At 43.1% G+C, this 17,987-nt stretch overlaps 2 protein-coding genes across 5 annotated transcripts in view; one reads left to right on the forward strand and one right to left on the reverse strand.

The window, feature by feature from the left end:
• Positions 1-523: 523 nt before the first annotated feature.
• On the reverse strand, positions 524-10,649 carry CNOT9 (CCR4-NOT transcription complex subunit 9). Of its 3 annotated transcripts, none has more exons than XM_033161011.1 (8): positions 10,502-10,649; positions 7,754-7,933; positions 7,258-7,373; positions 5,956-6,065; positions 4,401-4,510; positions 3,564-3,662; positions 2,977-3,068; positions 524-2,187 (listed from the first exon to the last, which is right to left on the reverse strand). In XM_033161011.1, the coding sequence occupies exons 1-8, from the start codon at positions 10,523-10,525 to the stop codon at positions 2,019-2,021; spliced, it is 900 nt and encodes a 299-aa protein (XP_033016902.1). In that variant the 5' UTR covers positions 10,526-10,649; the 3' UTR covers positions 524-2,018. The 3 variants fall into 3 exon arrangements, with proteins under 3 accessions (XP_033016902.1, XP_033016891.1, XP_033016883.1); XM_033161000.1 differs by having other exon boundaries at positions 524-2,190; XM_033160992.1 differs by having other exon boundaries at positions 524-2,193.
• A 290-nt stretch (positions 10,650-10,939) lies between these two features.
• The window catches only part of USP37 (ubiquitin specific peptidase 37), a 32,654-nt gene continuing 25,606 nt past the window's right edge, over positions 10,940-17,987 (forward strand). For both annotated transcript variants that reach the window (XM_033160970.1, XM_033160979.1), the window contains exons 1-6: positions 10,940-11,231; positions 14,391-14,600; positions 15,651-15,819; positions 15,942-16,039; positions 17,377-17,558; positions 17,835-17,906. In XM_033160970.1, coding sequence (XP_033016861.1) covers positions 14,445-14,600; positions 15,651-15,819; positions 15,942-16,039; positions 17,377-17,558; positions 17,835-17,906 — 677 coding nt within the window. In that variant the 5' untranslated portion in view covers positions 10,940-11,231; positions 14,391-14,444. The remainder of the gene's footprint in view (positions 11,232-14,390; positions 14,601-15,650; positions 15,820-15,941; positions 16,040-17,376; positions 17,559-17,834; positions 17,907-17,987) is intronic.

Consider the following 17,987-nt stretch of genomic DNA (forward strand, 5'->3'; position numbering starts at 1 on the left):
GGCCAGTAAAGCGAGATGAGTACTGCAACCCAGTCGTCCGCGACTGGACCTAATGGTCAGGGGTCCCTTTACCTTTTATCCAGACATGTAGTTGTTTTGATCTCTTTTACTGTTCATTTTAATTATTTCAAAATGTTTTCAGTGGTTTTAAATTTATTGATAATTTTAATATTTCTTGAAAACAGCTTAGGGGTTTTATTGCACTCAAATGGTATATATATTTTGTTAAAGAAAATGACACTATGCTCTTGAACCATGGTTCTCAGTTTACCAATACAGGATATATGTGCAGCACGCACACACACACACACACACGTACGTTGTGAACTGCTACCCAGCATAGTGACACTCACTCCAACCCAACAGCTAAGGGCTCTCTGGGCAAAAAGCACAGCTCTCTCAACCGGAGGGAAATGCTATATTGCCCAGTGATAAAAGGCTTTGAGAAAACATTTTTGGTAATGTCTACAACCCTCCCTGCCATTCTTCCAAGCCATTATTTTAAGTCAAAGAGGATCCAGAATCATTTGGCTTATTTTTTATTCAAGTTACAAAACAGAAAGCAGTTGGTAAAGTCCACTCAAGGCAGGGATGGATAAAACAAGGCTGTTATAAAACGGAGCCGCTGTAAGAGCAAAAGCAGTCCATGGAGAGGGAAGAGTTAAGACACCCTTGGCATGGCATGGCCAGCCATCAGCAAAGAAAAGAGAGGAAACGGAAGATAGGTTCCTACCCAAAACAGCAGCAGGTGCTGAGGCCAAGGGATTTGGCAAGGGACCAGAAGCCACCTGCTCCCAGCCTTGTTGTGCAACTGACAAACAACTTGAATTGTTTTCCCCCTCCCTCAGAACTCCCTCCCCTTCTTTTTGTTTGCTTCTCTCATTTAGAGGGCAGGGGAGAGGCTGTCTCTGCTGACTGCTTAATAGCTCCTCATCCATCGTAGACGCCAACAAACAGGAGCAGGTTCAAGGTGATAAATTGGATGCACTTAGCCTGGTAGCAGGGGAAGGATAAGATAAAGAGCATGAGAGCCCTTGCATTTTGCAGCCATTACGCTTTCCAGCACTAGCCAGCAAGGCTGAAATACCTGCAGCCTTTACCGACTGCCTGAAATAGCTCTTGGTCCCTGTCTGTTTTGTTCACCCTTAGGGTTAACCCAACCCTAACCAGAGGCATGGGCTGCTACAAAATGGAAGGCCACATGGCTTGCTGGCCATGGCATCCATGCAACAACTTTCTCCTCTGGCACAGTTTGAATGCTGAAGGAATGTTTTGGTGGCATTCTGGATCTTACTGACTAGGTGGTGGAGGATCATCCATAGAACATTTGACACTGGTTCAAATACAGAGGCAGGTACTGTTCTAATGTGTGGCCAAAGGAATGGAGTCCAGGAAGTCTCTGCCTTCTGACATACCAGGAACAATCCTTTAAGAACCTGTGGATATACTATGTTATCATCCCTCTCCCAATCCCCCCGAGATTGGGCTTCAGCCCCAAAGGCTGAACTTTTTTTTTTTTTTTTTAGGATCAATGGGGCTCCTCTTATGAAAGCGCAATTCCCAGTTGGGAAAAGGGAAACAGGCCTCCTCTGCTTAGAGCTAGATTCAGCTCAAAAGGTACTCCTAAGAGGGTCAAATGATCAGACCAACCTTTATTGAACTTACATGTAAACACTGAATAACAAAGAAACTGAGGAATACTTCCCAAGCCTGCCGCACCGAACCACAAAGGTAGATATGCCATTGGTAGCAGCACTGCCCAGCTTGGTACTCAACTGATCATCGTAACAAAGCCCACACCCTAAAGAGGGCTTCTCTGTCCCAACTGTGTTTGCTGGTGTCATAATCCTCAGAGGCATGGTGAGACATTGCTATAGAAAGGGCCTGCAGTCCAGGTAGCTACTGACAGTCCAAGAAGCTGCCCAACCATGCCTGACAGGATCTGGAAGAGGTCATTGGTTCCTGGCTCTCTGTAAACCTGAGCTGTTTCCTCCTGGGTTCTGCCACCTCCTTGGCTGTCACTGCGGAGGAAGGGGGATGCCCCTGGGGTCGGTGACTTGGCCTTCCTGCAGATTCTTGACCAGCTGTGCCAGCCAACGCTTGGTGGTAGTATCGTCTTTCAGAACCTGGGCAAAGGTGGTGTCTTTCAGCTGGTCAGGAAGGCACTGCCTGAGGGCTTCCCGTGCCCTACATCAGGAGACAAGAAAGAGGGGGGCCAACAAATAAACTCACATGGACAAGAGGGGAGCAAGCCCCCCTCTTGAATACTTAAGGCTACAATTGCTGTCCTTTGTATCAGAGGCATCTACACATACCTGCAGAGTACGACCACATTCTTTATACCAGGGGTGGCTAAATTGTGGCACCACAGACATTTGCTGGATAACTCACAGCATCCCTGACCACTGGCTATGCTAACTGGCACTGATGGAGGTTGGAGTCCAATGACATTTGGAGGCCACAGGATAGTCACTTCAACTCCATACACTATCCTGCATCTTCTCCACCTTGACCAACTGAGTCAGAATGTGACTTATGAAGGAAGATTAATGACTTGCCTAATGTTAGGCATCCAAAACAGTCAAGCACATGATGACTGCTGGCTGGCTTAATAAACAGAGACATGTTTGCAGTTAGAGACTGAAGGGGAAAATATTATAAACTCTATCATAATTACTGTCAATACATGCTCCTGAACAGTGAGAAGACTCTGGCGCTAAAATAAGTATAATCTTACATGATCTTGCTTCAGTCTTCAGAATCTTGATGAGGCAGTCAGAAGAAACTAGTTGGACTCTAAGCTCCTGGCATTTATTGTAAGAATTGCCAGGTTATGCTTGATTTGCTCTGGAGATACAGAAGGAGCTGTACCCCCATCCTGGCACTGCAAAGTGCAACTGTCCCTGGTTCTGCAGCGCAACACCAACCTGCACCCCACCCTATCAAGAAATCCCAAGAAACTTCTAAGGTGTCTACCTTGGATTATCAGAAAGGCGGAGGTAACAACGGACCACATGTTTCAGCAGCCTGGCAGAAGGCTCCTTGGAAAGCTGCAGGACCATTTTACCCTGGTTTAAAAACAGAGAATTTAGAACAAGGACATTTGCTGATTAAGTATGTGTAACAGCATTTGTTCACGTTTATTCTTTGTTACCTTTTGCTGCTCCTCATCCCCACCACAGTTTAATTTAAATTGTAAAGTATAAGCTCCTAAAAAGCAAGGCAAATGTCTGGAAAGCTAATTCTGTCTCTAATATTTCTCACCCCATGAAACACTGTCAAGCATTAGCAGTGACTTGCTCCTTAGGTGTTGGAGAACCAGTCTCCTCAAAAATGGGAGTGCTTTCACACAGACATAACACCATGAATTGTGTTGCTATGTAATGCTCTGGCATATTTCTTCCTTGAGATTAGGAGTATGAAGAGGTGGCCCTGCTGTTATGATTAGACATGTCTAATACAAAGATCCAAACTGCATTCACTTTCCACCAAAGAGCATTTAGTTCCCCTAAATGCAGGAGCAATGCTGAGTTACCAAGCCCTTTACAATCAAAGCCACATACCAATATCATTGCAACGTGAGAAAATCGTTCGTAAGTCTGACAGATATAAGCCAACCCCGTATCATCCAATAAGATCTTTTGTAGAATAAAAGTAGCAACCTGAAAGACAGAAGAGAATTGGGTTGAACAAACACTTGAATTGCAGACTGTGCAGGATTAGGGTGGGATGTTGTATCACCAAAAACTCAGCAAAGCTGGAGGACAAGGAGCTTGTTGGGAGAAGAGCTATGAGAAGAGATTTTGCCCACTATGAAACCAAATAAAACCTCATATAGCACTGACAAGAGGAGAAGCGGGTACTGAAATTATCTATCTTGGTGCTAGCAACTAAAATTTTATTGATCCTGTTGACCAGAGGAAGAAACCTGCTTAAATTTTGCAGACAAAAGTTACAGGTTGGTGGCTAGCTAAAATTAATAACCTAATGAAGAGTGACAGATGCATAAAGGTTTGACTAGGAATAAACTGACTCGTGGATGTGACATAAAAGATGCTAAGGATCTTGAGAAGCACACAGGCACCACCTGCAGGCTTCTCAAATAACTGATACTGGTACTGCAGAGTTGCAGCAAGAAATGAGTATAAAAGCACATTGGGTGAGAAACTGCACAAAAAGAGAATAAATGTCCTATCCAGCTTTCTTCTCATAGTAGTGTTTTGAAAGAGGCAGCCAATCATGACAATTTGAAGTGGGTACATCTGCAATCACTCCTCAGAGAGAAACAGCCAGCTAACCTCAGATGGAGAAGTCTGCTGCATGCAGGAACATGATGCATTGGAAAGTAAAGAGAAAACAGTCAAGAAACTAAAACCACTTCATTACACTAAAAGCAATACCGTTTTGGAAAGTTCGCTGCCAGACTCCATGATGCGTAAGCACAAAGGGATAATTTCCGTTGTCAGTAAAAAGTTGATTACTTCTTGCTCATCTGTCTTCACCAGGGCGCCTTTGAAATATAAGCAAAAAACCCAAACTGCTTCATATAACTTTGCAAAGGCCTAACAGAAACATGTATACAGGAAACAACCAGGGCTAACAGAAAATCAGTGCAGTCTGGAGAAGAAGTGGAAAATTACTGGGTAAGCACACGGTTGAGCTCCCAAGAACTCAGGAGCAAATACTAAGGATTATTATTTTATTGAAATAGCAGCCTTTTAACCTTTCCTCCACCAATCACAAATTTCTCCTTTAGCCAATGAAGCTTGTTATAATCTTACCTATAGAACACAGGAAAATTCCAGCAATTCCATTTGTCATGCTTGCCAATGCAAGTATAGCACTACCTTATGGCAAGTAGCCAGTCACACTTTCCATTGTGAAGCTGCAGTGGCGGGTAGAGATTGCTCTGGCAGTTGTGCTGCAATCTCTGTCTTCTCTCCAGCTCCGAGGTTCAGAGGAAAGGTGTGAGTTGTTGGGCAGTGGCATGGCTGAATGTTACTACTGCAAGATGCTCTGTGCATCTTACAATTGTGGTATCCAACTGGCTGCTCTTCTCATTGGTCCTCCACTCCCAAAAAACAGATGGGGGGCACTGATCTGCAATGGTGCTAGGATGCTTTTAAGCAGTGGTACTCAAACCAGAATACTCTCCTTGCACTGTGTGTGTGGTTTACCAGGGTAGGATGGGTGTGAGGGGAGGTTGGCAACTGCAAGTTTTGGATTGTCCATCAAAGTTAATCATGAAGACCACTGAACATAATACACTAAACCTTTTTTAACTCATTGGGTTCAATCACCCAAAGAGATGCTGCTATGATCTTTATAGAGCTGCTAGCCCTGTCAGCTAGCTAGGAGCCCGTGCAGCTGCTTCTGCATTGGCTGGCTATGTGGCTTCTCAATGCCTTTAAAAAGGCAGCTTGTTGCATGCTGCACCAAATAAAGCTTCCTGAAAAATTTCAGGTGTGGTCCATGAGGTTACAGTACATAGTTGCAAGTACTAACCATTACCTCTATGAGCACACTGAAGTTGTGTATTTGATTGGATAGATAGGGTGCGCATTGGTAATGATTCCTTCAGTGTTCTAGGATTCCCAGCCCTGTTATTTCCATCTTTCCCTAAGGTAATTTGAGATCATGGGACTGGAAATTTGTCATTCATCTGAGGATCACAGGATTTACAATATAAAAACACAAAAATACATAACTTTGAATTGGGCCCAGGACTGGTGTACTTCCCAAAATCCCAGGTGCTAACAGCAGTAAAGAGGAACAACATGGAAATTATTTCTAGAAATGAGAGTCTGCTACATGATTCTGTATTTCTCTGGAATGTTAGAATTCCCTCTTTTACAATGCATGGCTGAGTCTCAGAAGAGTTCAAATCAGATCAAAACCCTTTTCTGACCCACAAACTGATGAGGACTTACCATTCCCAGCATCACAGTCACTTACCAATTACTCCAAGACTTGTGAGTCGTAGGTACTCGAAGGGCCGAGTCTTGCTGACAGTGTGCAAGAAGGGATACAAGAAGAGAGGGATGTGAGCAGCAAGGAAGGCTGACCTAGACAAAGGGAGAAAAAAGCATTTGGCAAAAGAGCAAATTTGGAAGATACAATTTAGTAACGTAATAGCCAAGAGCTGTTAAAGGTGTTGTAGGTATTAATACTCAACAACACTGTGGCAGCAAAAACAATAAAGAGGAAGTATCACTAAGTATTAGACTATGGACAGCAGGAAGATCCCAAAGTGGGAAAGTGGACACAAATTCATGTGAACTGGGACATTTTTTGTCTGGAACCACCTTTTTCTGCTGGTTGCACTGACATATTAATTCTATCCCAGTTCTCACAGAACACAGCTCCCTATCCTGTGCTACTTATCTGATGTCATACTCGCCTTGATCATTACTGGGAAAACGTAAGGGGTGCAATGTCACACAAGCTATTCTAGAACCAGAAAAGTACTAATGAATGTTGCCAATGTGCTTTTAGCTAGTCTAGCTAGTGAGGGACCATAGTTCGACAGTAGTTCATACCATTTGCAGGCAAGTACTCTGTTTCAACCCCTGGCATATCCAGATAAAAAGGACCAAGTGGCCATCTAACCTGGTATTAAGGCCCTAGGGCCCTAGCTCCTTGCCCTTAAAGCTTTCCAAGATCTTATCTCACCTTTTTGCTCCTATATCTCTCCACATGATACAGTATTTACTTCTGCTTTACTACCATAAACCATCTTCTTATTCTGGGAACTCCCTCCTAGAACAGACATGATGCTACATCTCTCTCAGAACTTATCTCCGCCACCACCACAATGCATTCACCGTAATCACACTGCTCCCTCAAAAAAATAAAAATAAAATTCAGAGCTAGAATGTATCTTTTGGATATTTGCTTACAGAGAGTTACTTTGTGAAGGCTAGAGAACTGAATTAGGACCTCACTTTTAGAAAGAGAAGAAATATGAGGAAATATTGTATGCCTGTAAAACTAGTTTTCTTCACTGAGTTGATTCAAGTCACTAATGCACTCTAAAAACAGTGTAAAAACCAGGAAGTTACAGATACCATGTGCTTTTAATGTATGGTGTGGATTTGACTGAGAATATAGTTCTGCTACTGTACTACCGGTAGATATGGATACAGAGTCCTGCAGATAAAGAGGCTTGGCAGCAGCATATTTTCTCTAATCTGGGCATATTCCTCACTAACCAAAAGTTATTTTTTCCAGAGATCCAATACACCCAAGTATATTAACCTTGTTTCCGGATGCGATGCAACACACTGCAGAAGTGCCAGAGCATTGCAGACTCTGTTGGACTGATGAGCTGTCAAAGTTGGTGGATTTATAGATGGATAGATATTTACAATTTCCTATGAAAGAAAGGAAACAGGAAATATTTGTGTGAAAATTTTACCACACATTTAAGCACTCCAATATTCAGAGTCAAAATCCTCCCACTAATTACTTATGACTCAGTTTGATAGAATTTCTGCCCCCACACTAACAGCACAGAGCTAGCTACAAAAGCTGCAACATATCAGACAGGAACTAAAATACATATGCCCCAATAAGATTTCTTACTTAGGTGGCTCAAGTTCTTCATTGCCATCTTCTATTGTCCCAAACTTTTATTAGGTCAGGAAACAGAATTTCAAGACCCTCAGTATCTCAAGACATTCAGAAAGACATCTAGCAGATTGCTTGCAAGAGTCTAGCAAGCTATTTCAGTTAAAAGTAATATCCTACCTACCTGTAAGAGAGCTGCAATTGTACCAAAAGAGTGCCACAACATTGGTGCGAGATCAGGGACAGACTCTCGCTTTTTACTCAGCTCCAGCAGTGCATTCTCACGAGTCTCTGGGCTGGAAAGCTCATTGATCCACTGATAAATCTTCTCTCGATCAACCTGAGCCAGTGCCGTTGGCACAGGCTTTAAAGGAAGACAAAAGGTTCAAGTCAAGGCCTTTGGTCCCAAGTCAAATCAGTATAAACAGTAATACAACCTTGTACAAAACTCAAGGGTGATCAGGAGTGATTAGTAGACACTTCCAAGTAAACATAGTTGAGATTAAGTCCCACATATTTTAGTGGGACTTGCTTCTAGCCAAGGCACAATAACAGCACAGGGGAAGGAATATGTCACAGCTGGGGGGGGGGAATAATTGTGTTTAAAATGGCTGTGAAATAATTGTGTTTAAAATGGCTCATAGTGTCAACATGTTGAACAGTTGGCTCCAGTCACAGAACAATAGATTCAGGGACAAATACAGGAGTGGAAAGTTGCAGGAAAGAAAGGCTGATAACACCCCATGATCCAACTGTGGCAGTTCAACACGGAGATCAGTCTGAAAATATGTTTTATCTGAGCAGCAGCATAAGAGACAAGCTTATCTTTCCATTACTTATAGAAATTCAGGCAACCACAGTAATAAAAAATTGAATATAAGAGACCTTTTTCAGGATAATTGCTACAGTATTGCTTTTGTAAGCTAGACATTTCTAGTCACTTACTATTTCACTTGTCTTAAAGCATATGAAGGTACTTTGCAAAGGAAATTATTTTTATAGCCCTTCAAGAGGCCTCATTTCATAATTACCTTCATGGTAAATGGAAAGATCTTTAAAATTGTTTTTCCAGTGATGGATGCTGTAGTGGTGTGCCTACCCTATCCATTAAATATCCACAGTTCCAGAACTTCAGCATGAACTTGATAAAAATAAATGCACTAATTAGACTAAAGTCTGCTATTAAGATTGTCAAGACCTGAAAAAGTCAAGTGTTCACCATCTGAAGTGGCAGATCCACTTAAAACTACAGTAAGTATAATACAAGTAAGAAAATGCCTAAATATTATGTCAGACAGTGGTACTGCTTATTAGTGGAGCTAGCACAAATTCTGTTTCACCTGAGTGAACTGTCAAAAGACCAGAACTAGGTGAGATAGAGCTGCCACAAAAAAACAGCAAACCTGTGTGAAGTTCTCTCTACCCTCCTGCATAACATGATCAGCGATATGTATTGCAATATTATTCTATCCAAAGTTAGTCACACTGAGCAGACACATTAAGGTTAGTGGACATGGCTAACTAAGGCTCATAATTTTCAGTGGGTCTACTGAGTAGAACCTAGTTCTACAATTCATTACATGTTCATGAATACAATTCATTACATGTTTATTGTTTTATTTAATTTCTATACCGTATTTCAATTACTGTACTGTACAATATAGAAAGGATAAGGAGGGTTTTTAACATGAAACTGCAGTTTTTAGAAGCAATTCCATGTTCTTCGTTATGTACAGTTTCACCCAAAGTTGATATAGTGTTTACTATATATGTTGAAAGCTGCCAAGAGTGGCTGGGACAACCCAGTCAGATGGGCAGGGTATAACTAATTAAATTGGTATTATTATTATTATTACTACTACTACTGGTGATTTTTACTGGGTAAAACCCATAAATACTAACTGAGCCAGAAGAGACAAACTACTTAAGTCAGCCTAGCAAAATAAATCAAGTTATTTACATATCTCTACTTAGCAAGCAGCCTTAAGAGTATTAAACTCAAAGCCAACAAGCAAGTGCTCAAACTGAATAATTCTGGATTAATTCGCCTACTGGTGGCTAGAAAGTAAACATTGCACAGCAAGTCCTGTGAAGATGCTGCAAAGGGGTACCTAGTTATCTAATATGGGTTTTTGACTACTACTAACCAAGTTATTTTACTTCCCATTATCATCACCACTTCTCTCATTACAAGCAATGCACACGAGCCACGTCACTGTTAAATTAAAACATGAATGAGTGTCCCACGTGGAATGTTTGCATTTTAAGGCTGCAATCGTAAACACCGAGAGAAAAATCGAATTCAACTCAGTGTCGGGCTTACTTTCATGCAAGCGCGGTTATGAACAGACTTCCAAGACAACAGATGAAAGAGAAGTAAACCCTGCTTTGTGGCGGCACATTATTGCAGACGTGAAACTATTTAAGAGAGAAGCTCGGCAAGCCTTGTTGAGAGGCGCTTGAATGAAAGTGGTCGCGGTGCGCCCGTCAGGAAACGGGAGATACGTGTCTGTCTATATGCATCTGCATCCAGCCTCTCGAGCCACTTTTTAATCCAGCAGCATTGAGCAATGGGCAATTAGGAACCCGCATAGATTAGCATATGGAAAACGCACACAAGCGACGCTTGGCTCATGCAAGAGCACCTGAAGGGAGAAGCCTGCGGAGAAGCTCCTATTGCCTCCCCTTAGAGGACAGCAAAGGCCGCCGCCTCGCGCAGGAGGAAAGGCCGTTAGAAGACGCCCGTTCCTTAGGAGGGCAATTTGGCGGGAAAATAGAGCCCCGCTCCGTTCTGTGCCCCCCTCCCCATATCTCTCCGACCAATGAGGAGAGAGAGAGGGAGAGAGAAGGGGGAGGGTGCCTCTCACGCTTCTCAGCCAAGGCCCTCGTCGCCCTGCGTGGAAACGGCAAGCGGCACGGGGCCTAGACTTACCGCGGCCGTTGCCAAGCTGTGCATGGTCGGAACTTCTGCGCGAAGTAGAGCTCAGGAGGCCTCTTCTACTTCAGCCGCCGCCATCATGGATCGAAGCAGAGGTCGCCGCCTCTTCCTCCTGGCTCTGCCGCCGCCGCTGCTCCTGCTACTGCCGCGACCTCTGACCTCTCTCTGGGCCTCAGCGGTAGGCCCAAGGAGACTGGCCGGACGCATGCGCCATGATATCTTTGAGCGAACTAAAAAAAAAGAAAAGCACGAGTATGCGCGTGCGCAGAAGTTACGAGCGTCGTCGTCACTTCTCGAGTAAAAGTTGCTTCTTTCGCTAAGCCTTGTGGACGGCGGAGAAAGCCAGCCAGCCGTCGCCGTGATGACGTAGGGATTCCCCCCTCGTCGTTCCTCTTCCTCCTCCCGTCGCGCGGTTGTTTTTTTTCCCCTTTTTTGCGTGCTGCGTGCTTGCGTCAGGCGGACTGTGGCGCGGCTGATCTGGTTCCCGCCATCTGCCCTTTCCACTAAGCTAAGAGGAGGCCGGGCCGCGGTGGGTCAAAGCGAGCCAGGCCAGGCCGGCGCCGGGGCTAAAGTGGAGAATAACCCCGAAGTAGGAAGGAAGGAGGCGGCAGTGGCGGCGGCGGCAGCAGCAGCAGCAGCAGCAGGGAGACAACGTCCAGGCCGTGAGTGGTCTGTGAGGAAGCGGAAGGTGGAAGGGAAAGCTGCCGCACGCCCGCCATCGCCGGTGAGTGCGCCCGGGCAGTGGCGGCGGGTCTTGGGGCATCCTTGGAGCGGCTGACTGCGGGCGAGGGCACGAGGGAGCCCCATTGGCACTCGCGGAGCAGGGAAGGGTCGGGGGGGGCGGAGGCTGTGCGTGGGCGGCGACCGGCCGGCCGTGGAGGCGGAGGTGGGGTCTCCGTAGCAGCTGAAGGGGGAGGGTCGCCGCGCCTCAGCGTCTCTCTCTCTCCCCCCCACCACCCCGCGCCCTTGACCTTAGCCTGGCCCCTTTCGCTTCCTCAGGCCCAGCCGGCTGGCCGCTCTCCGACTACGGTGCAGCTGCTCCAAAGCTGGCCCTCCTCCCTCTGTGTTGCTTTCCCCCCGCTGGTTTAGCTGCCCCTCCCAGGCGCACCCAAGGCCCCAAGACGTAGCGGCCGGTTGGGTAGCCAGCTTACTAGCCTTGCTCCAGGCAGCACGTAGAGATGGTACGAGAGAAGCTGTTGCTTCTCCTCGTGGGGAATTTCTGTTTGCCGGGCTGCTCGCAAACACACGACAAAGGCTAAGAACAACGCAGCTTCGGCAATTAGTGCTTTCCCGGTCCTGCTCTGTTCCTCTTGGGATTGTTCACGTCACCCTTCTGAAATGTAGACTTGGCTGGTTTTAGCTTTGTCCAGCTGATCAGAAATTTACTTGCAAGGGTCAAGCAACCACTTTCCAAGTCAGTGTACAGTATTCAGGTGACTGGGTTCCTGCTGGCTTTGCAGTGAAAGCATTCACAAATACAACAGAGTTTGGTGAGGAAATGATAGTAAGGGCACAGATCTCCATTAGGGTTCCACCATGTCTTTTACCACCGTTTCTTTGTTTGCCTTGAACTCTTTGCTGAGGTGATATATGTGTTGAAAATCCACCCAACATTCTTTACTGTTGACCTTGCAAGTACACTTGTTTGCCCTAAACAGTTGTTGTAGATTATGATCTGTTTGGAACAAGTGGTTCCTATTTTGTGAAAATAGGCTGGGCTGAAAAGTGCAATGTCTCTGTACTGTACCTGTTAAAATAATGGATTGTAATGCTGTTATATTTAGAACATTAAGGCTCCTGATGGTCTTTGTGACTGCTGTGGAGTTTAGGCACTTTTTGTGCATAGTTCTAGTGCATATAAGGATTTACACTCCACTTTTTTCAGTATGTGCTCACTTACTGTGCAATTCTGTACATGCCTGCTCTGAAGTAAGTCCCATTGAATTCAGTGATGCTTACTCCTAAGTAAGTGTGTATAGGATTGCATATTTAATTCTTCCTTTTTCTTTGTTAAATACACATATCAGGTTTTATGGTCCCAGAAGGCTCTCAAAGTGACTTGCAGAATTCACAATAAAATAAAATGCTAAAGAAACAACTTTATAGTACATGCTGATATACAGTACTCAAATTCTAATAATGAACCAGGCAAGCCAGAAGACAGGACTTGGCACATGCCTACGGTTCCCTTAACATATTAAGAGAGTGGTGGCCACTTAGCTGCAAATGCTCATGAAAGAGACTGGTTATCTTGATCACTTTTAGTCTTGTTTGGGACTGAAATTGCTTTGGTCACCCTGATAGATGACCTCTGGGAGTGAGGCAGGGTAGTGTGACCTTGTTGAGTCTGCTGGATTTCTCAGTGGCTTTTGTTTAGTGGAGGATATAATGTTGCACTGGTTGTACTTCAACTTATGGGACAGTACTAGAGGGGTGTAATGAGTGTTAGAAACTAACATATGAAAGCTAGGAGCTAAATGGCACCTTAAACCTAGGTTATGGGTGCAACAACAGAATGTCTAGGCAATCTTTTTTAAAAACAAGAAAGCAAAGCTGAAAATGAATGAACTGCAGCTAAAATATTATGTTCATTTTTCACATGGTCTAGTCCTTTCCCTGCCCACCCCCTAATATTATTAGTGTGTCTCTTCTCTAGTCCTTAGAGAGTAGCTGGAAGTGGGGAAGCAGAAAAAGTTCCTCCTTTCCTTCCACTCTGCAGTTTTAATCTGAAATCTTAGGCACAGTACTGCGCCCAGAACTCAGAAACTGCTCATGCGCCTAGAACAATGAGAGTTTCGAACACTGGAGGGGTGGTGTTGCAATACAGTGGTGCCTCGCTAGACGAAAATAATTCGTTCTGTGAGTATTTTCGTCTAGCGATTTTTTCGTCTAGCGAAGCACCAATGCAAATCGCGGTTTTCGCTAGACGAAAAAAAAAATTCGTCTTGCGAGGCAGCCCCATAGACTTTTTCGTCTTGCGGGGCAGCTTCCGCTAGATGAATGCCGTTCGTCTAGCGAGTTTTTCGTCGAGCGAGGCATTCGTCTAGCAGGGCACCACTGTACTTTGTTCATCCGCATGGAAGTTAATCCATGGAGTTCTTCAGGGAACTTAGTGCCACCAATGTGTGGATGACTTTGAGCTTTACTTACATTAGTCAGTTGAAGTTATGCAAATTCTGGACCCATTGCCAGGCCACTGTAATGGGCTGGATGAGGGCAAATTGAATTGAAGTTGAATCCTGCTAAGAAATGAGATGCTGTGGCTTGTTGGTTCCAGGAATGAGGGGAATTACCTCTTAATGGGGTTTACACTGCCCTAGAAGGAGCAGGTGCATTGACTGGGCGTACCCTGGATACAAACCTCTCACTGGAGGCACAGGTATCTTCAATGGCACAGAATGCCTTTGCTCAGCTGTAATTGATGCAGCAAATACAACCAAAAGACAGCTTGGCCACAGTGATTACGGTAGCAGAGTGACCTGCTGTACATGGAAACTTGAAGAGTTCCCAAGTTTCCCTAGAAACATGTTGGTACATATGCCTTCCCCATCAACTTCAGCAGTGGTTAAAATGTGGGTGGTGCTAGTAAATTGTCAAGCGTTATCAAGTTTAATTCCATACTCTATTGGTTTTTTGTGATACCTGTTCTCAATTACCTACTTTGTTTTTTTTAAAAAATGACTTAAGTAACATAGAGCAGATTTAATAATCTTTGGGGCGCCAATACTCATTTCAAAAAGAGTCTGTGCACACTGAGTACATACCCTGAAAGATGGGATAACAATCTGTAAAAATAATATAGCTCTTTGATTTAAAACAGTTGCTTAGTTTTGAAGATGGTTATTGAGAAGCTGCTAACTTCGTTCCTTTCTTTCTAAAACAGGATTTGTGTTTAAAAGCAAACTTCATTATTTTCATAAACTAGTTGTATGAAAACATGGCTCCACTGAAATTACGTGGGTCTATTCGCTTGCGCAGCATACAGACTGGGACTACAAAATGGAAAGAAGGGACATTCGAAGTAGTTGATAAGGATAGCAAAGTGACTCTGGCGATTCACTACAATGCTGGAGGAATGCCAAAGATATTTCAGGTACCTCAGAATCTCAAAGGCTTTTTGTTTTGAAGTCATACAGGAGCTGTGTGCCTCTGAACAACTGTCCTTTTCAAGTCCATTTAGCTGTCACTTGAACTTTCCTTAGAGACTTACTCTTTTTCTGCTTTCTAGAACACTGATCCTACTGTATTGCACTGTGAATTATTGAGGTGTCCTGTTCAAGTGTACTCATAGAGCAAGGAGGATAAAAAAAACACAACTCTAAACCTTGGGAGAAAATAATACGTAGATGTTTCATTATTTAGTTACTTAGAATATTTTAATCCTGTTTTGTGGTTCCAAGAGGCCCTCAAACTGGCTTACAAAAGATTATCAATGAGATAAAATATTTTAGGTATTAGGATACTACTGGCACTGGTAATAAAGAAAAGTTTATTTGTTGTCTGTTTCATTTTCTGCTGGTTATAGTATTGAAAATTCTGAATGTAGATTCATTGTTAGATTATTCCTCTGTATACACTCTTCCCATAATTAGCTGTGAGTCATAGTGGCATTTTATATTCATGGGGATTTTGTATCCAAGGCTACAGTCTTATCACACTAATCTGGAAGTAAGCCCCAATGGCCACAGTAAGACTCCTGCATAAGATTTCACAGCATTTCTAGCTGGCTGCTGGTGCACAGCTCATCTCTTTTCTTCTATTTACAACATTTTTATGTTGTCTAGTTTGGAAAGATAGCCAGCATTGCTGCTATTGCTTTGGGGGGGGGGGGAGAAATCCTAGAGACTAAAACAAATCTATTATGGTTTAAAAGTCCTTCATAAATGGAAACTAAATTTTTCTTTAGTAATTTTTTTTTGTTATATTCACTATCCTTAATGTGTACTCATAAGTGTTGCAAAAATGCAAAGATATGAGCTGAGGGAATTGTTTTTTAAAGTGTACTGAGTAGGAATTGTTTACTGGTGTGGGATAGCATATGAACATACATAGTCTGTCAGTGTGAAGCATATTTAAATGCATCTTTCTTAGTATGGAAATGTGTATCTTTTAAACTATCCATATGATGCTTATTGTTTTACAGCTAAACCATAATATAAAAACTGTGAATGTGCGACCAAGTAGAGGGAAACTGTGTTGCTTGATGATATCATTAAAGGATTCTAGTTTCCTGACTGTGGATAAAATACCACCTAAGGATGCAGAGGAAATGAAGCAGTTTCTGGAGGCTGTTCAAAATGGAGTTCATCCAGGTTAGTGTTAATTGTAGATTTGGAGTGTGGGGAAATGACTTCACTACTTGTTTAGGCTAAAATCTAGTAAAACTTACTGTATATACATTTAAAAATCATTAAATGGTGTATTTTTGTTGTAGCTGTGAAATCATCCCAAGGGTCTGGCAGTTTTGGTGTTCTGGGCAGTAGAACCACGCAGAAGGATTCTAACAGGCAATTCCCATATATTGAAAACCAGGTATTTTAATCTTTTTCCTTCTTTTCTTATGCTCCTTTTTCTATATCTGCTGTATACAATAAATATTTTCTGTCCACATATTTAGTAGTGATAAATGGGAGAAATTTGAATTTGTGTATTTAATAATCTTTGATATCTCCTGATAAATTTCATTCCAGAATAAAACAGCCTGTGGGCATTCCCACCAGATATGGAAAAAGTCCCTTTATTCCCACAGGTTGATATTTCACTGATCTCAAAGGTTAAAACTATCTTCTACAGAATAAAGTAACTTTGCTTCCTGTCCTTCTTCCCCAAATTGTTGCACCTAAGAGAGATTGGGCAGAACCTTCTTCGTGTCTGTAGGGAAGAATAAAATAGTTTTTTTATTTCATTCATCTATTCAGGGAGATGACATTTTTAAGTTCACCTTCAGTAGGTGGGTCTGTCAGCCTTGGCTACCAGTTTCGACTTCTTCCAATCCCAGAAGGTCTCTTGTCCTGCTCAGTCTGGGGAACAGCCATATTGGTGCCTCTGACACAAATGCTTTCCTTTTCCTGAAGCTTCAGATCAATTTAGAATGCCACACTGGACACATTTGCGGCAATTGTTTCTAAATTTTGTCTTCGAACTGGGAGGAGACAGCCCCCCCCCGCCCACCAAGAGCGGAGATAGGAAGTTCAGTGTAGCCCTTCGTCTGGAGACTGATGGGTGGAGTAACTCTCGCAGGATGCCCTCCCATCTCCAAGGAGAAGGAACACTCACGATAAGTTCAAGGTTCCGTTTCAGGCCACTGTTCTTAAAGAATATATATTGCTTCTGACTCTGTATCACTTGTAGTCTAGTCCACCGAATAAAGGAATAGTAGTTAGAGGCTGATTGAGACTAAATTTGAATACCACACCTGTATCTTACTTTTATTTGGACGGTAAGGAGGTGCCTTCTAAGATCTTGTTCTTCAAACTGTTCTACTATTCTTTTTGCATTTCATTTACAATATGCAACCCGGCCAAAGAGGATTTCTGGTGTGAGTTGGTTACATATAGCCAGGCATCTGGTGAACCTACACAGGTAATCTAGCAGGTTCACAGTCCATTTGGGATCCTATGCGTGAATCAGTGACTGCAGCGAAGTCTGTCATCATGGCAACTTGAAATATGGCTACTGCAGTAAAATTATGGCAGCTATTTATAAGTTCTGTATGAAAGTGCCAGTTACTACAGATGTAATCCATATGCAGTCTTTGTTGGGTTGCCAGGTGGCCTGCTGATAGCATATGTGCCACTGAATCTATGAAATGGGTCCATGATTTGAAATACTGTATGCTGTACTGATTACAGTGTTTATGATTCTCATAGACTCCTTCAAAAAAAGGGATTGTAGAAAATAAAGATGAAACTCAACTTCGTAAGGTGCTGGGCACCCCAGGAAGGGCATCAATTAAGAATTCTTCAGTAACTGGAATGCCTGGCTACCGAGTTACCATTTCTAGTCCTTCTGCTGCTTCAACACCTCACAGAACAGGGCTGTTGGAAAACCGGTATGAAAATAAACTTTTAAGGCACTGCAGCCTTCGGTATGCATTCATTAAAACATCAATAGCTTTGAACATGGTATTAGTAAACTGCTTTTCCATGTCTTTATGAACACTCTTTGGAAAATGTACGAAAAGCTTTAACTCTAAACTAGCTGGAAGGCACTTAACCATTTTTACATTTTATGATAAGGCTTATGGAGGTTGCATGAGAATGTGAGTTGGGCTCACATTGTTTCCCAGTTGACTAAAGGATTCCCCCCCCCCTTTCTATTAAAACAGTGAAAGAAGGAAAAGGACACCACCTACCTCTGAGATGAATGAAGATTACCCAAAAGAGAATGATTCATCAACGTATGTTGTTATGGTTCTTACTTTTTATTCCTCTCCCCCCATATTAATTCTGTTGAAAAAAAACTCCTTAATCTCTCTTCA

Source organism: Lacerta agilis, chromosome 1 (assembly GCF_009819535.1).
Source record: "Lacerta agilis isolate rLacAgi1 chromosome 1, rLacAgi1.pri, whole genome shotgun sequence".
Lineage (NCBI taxonomy): Eukaryota > Metazoa > Chordata > Lepidosauria > Squamata > Lacertidae > Lacerta > Lacerta agilis.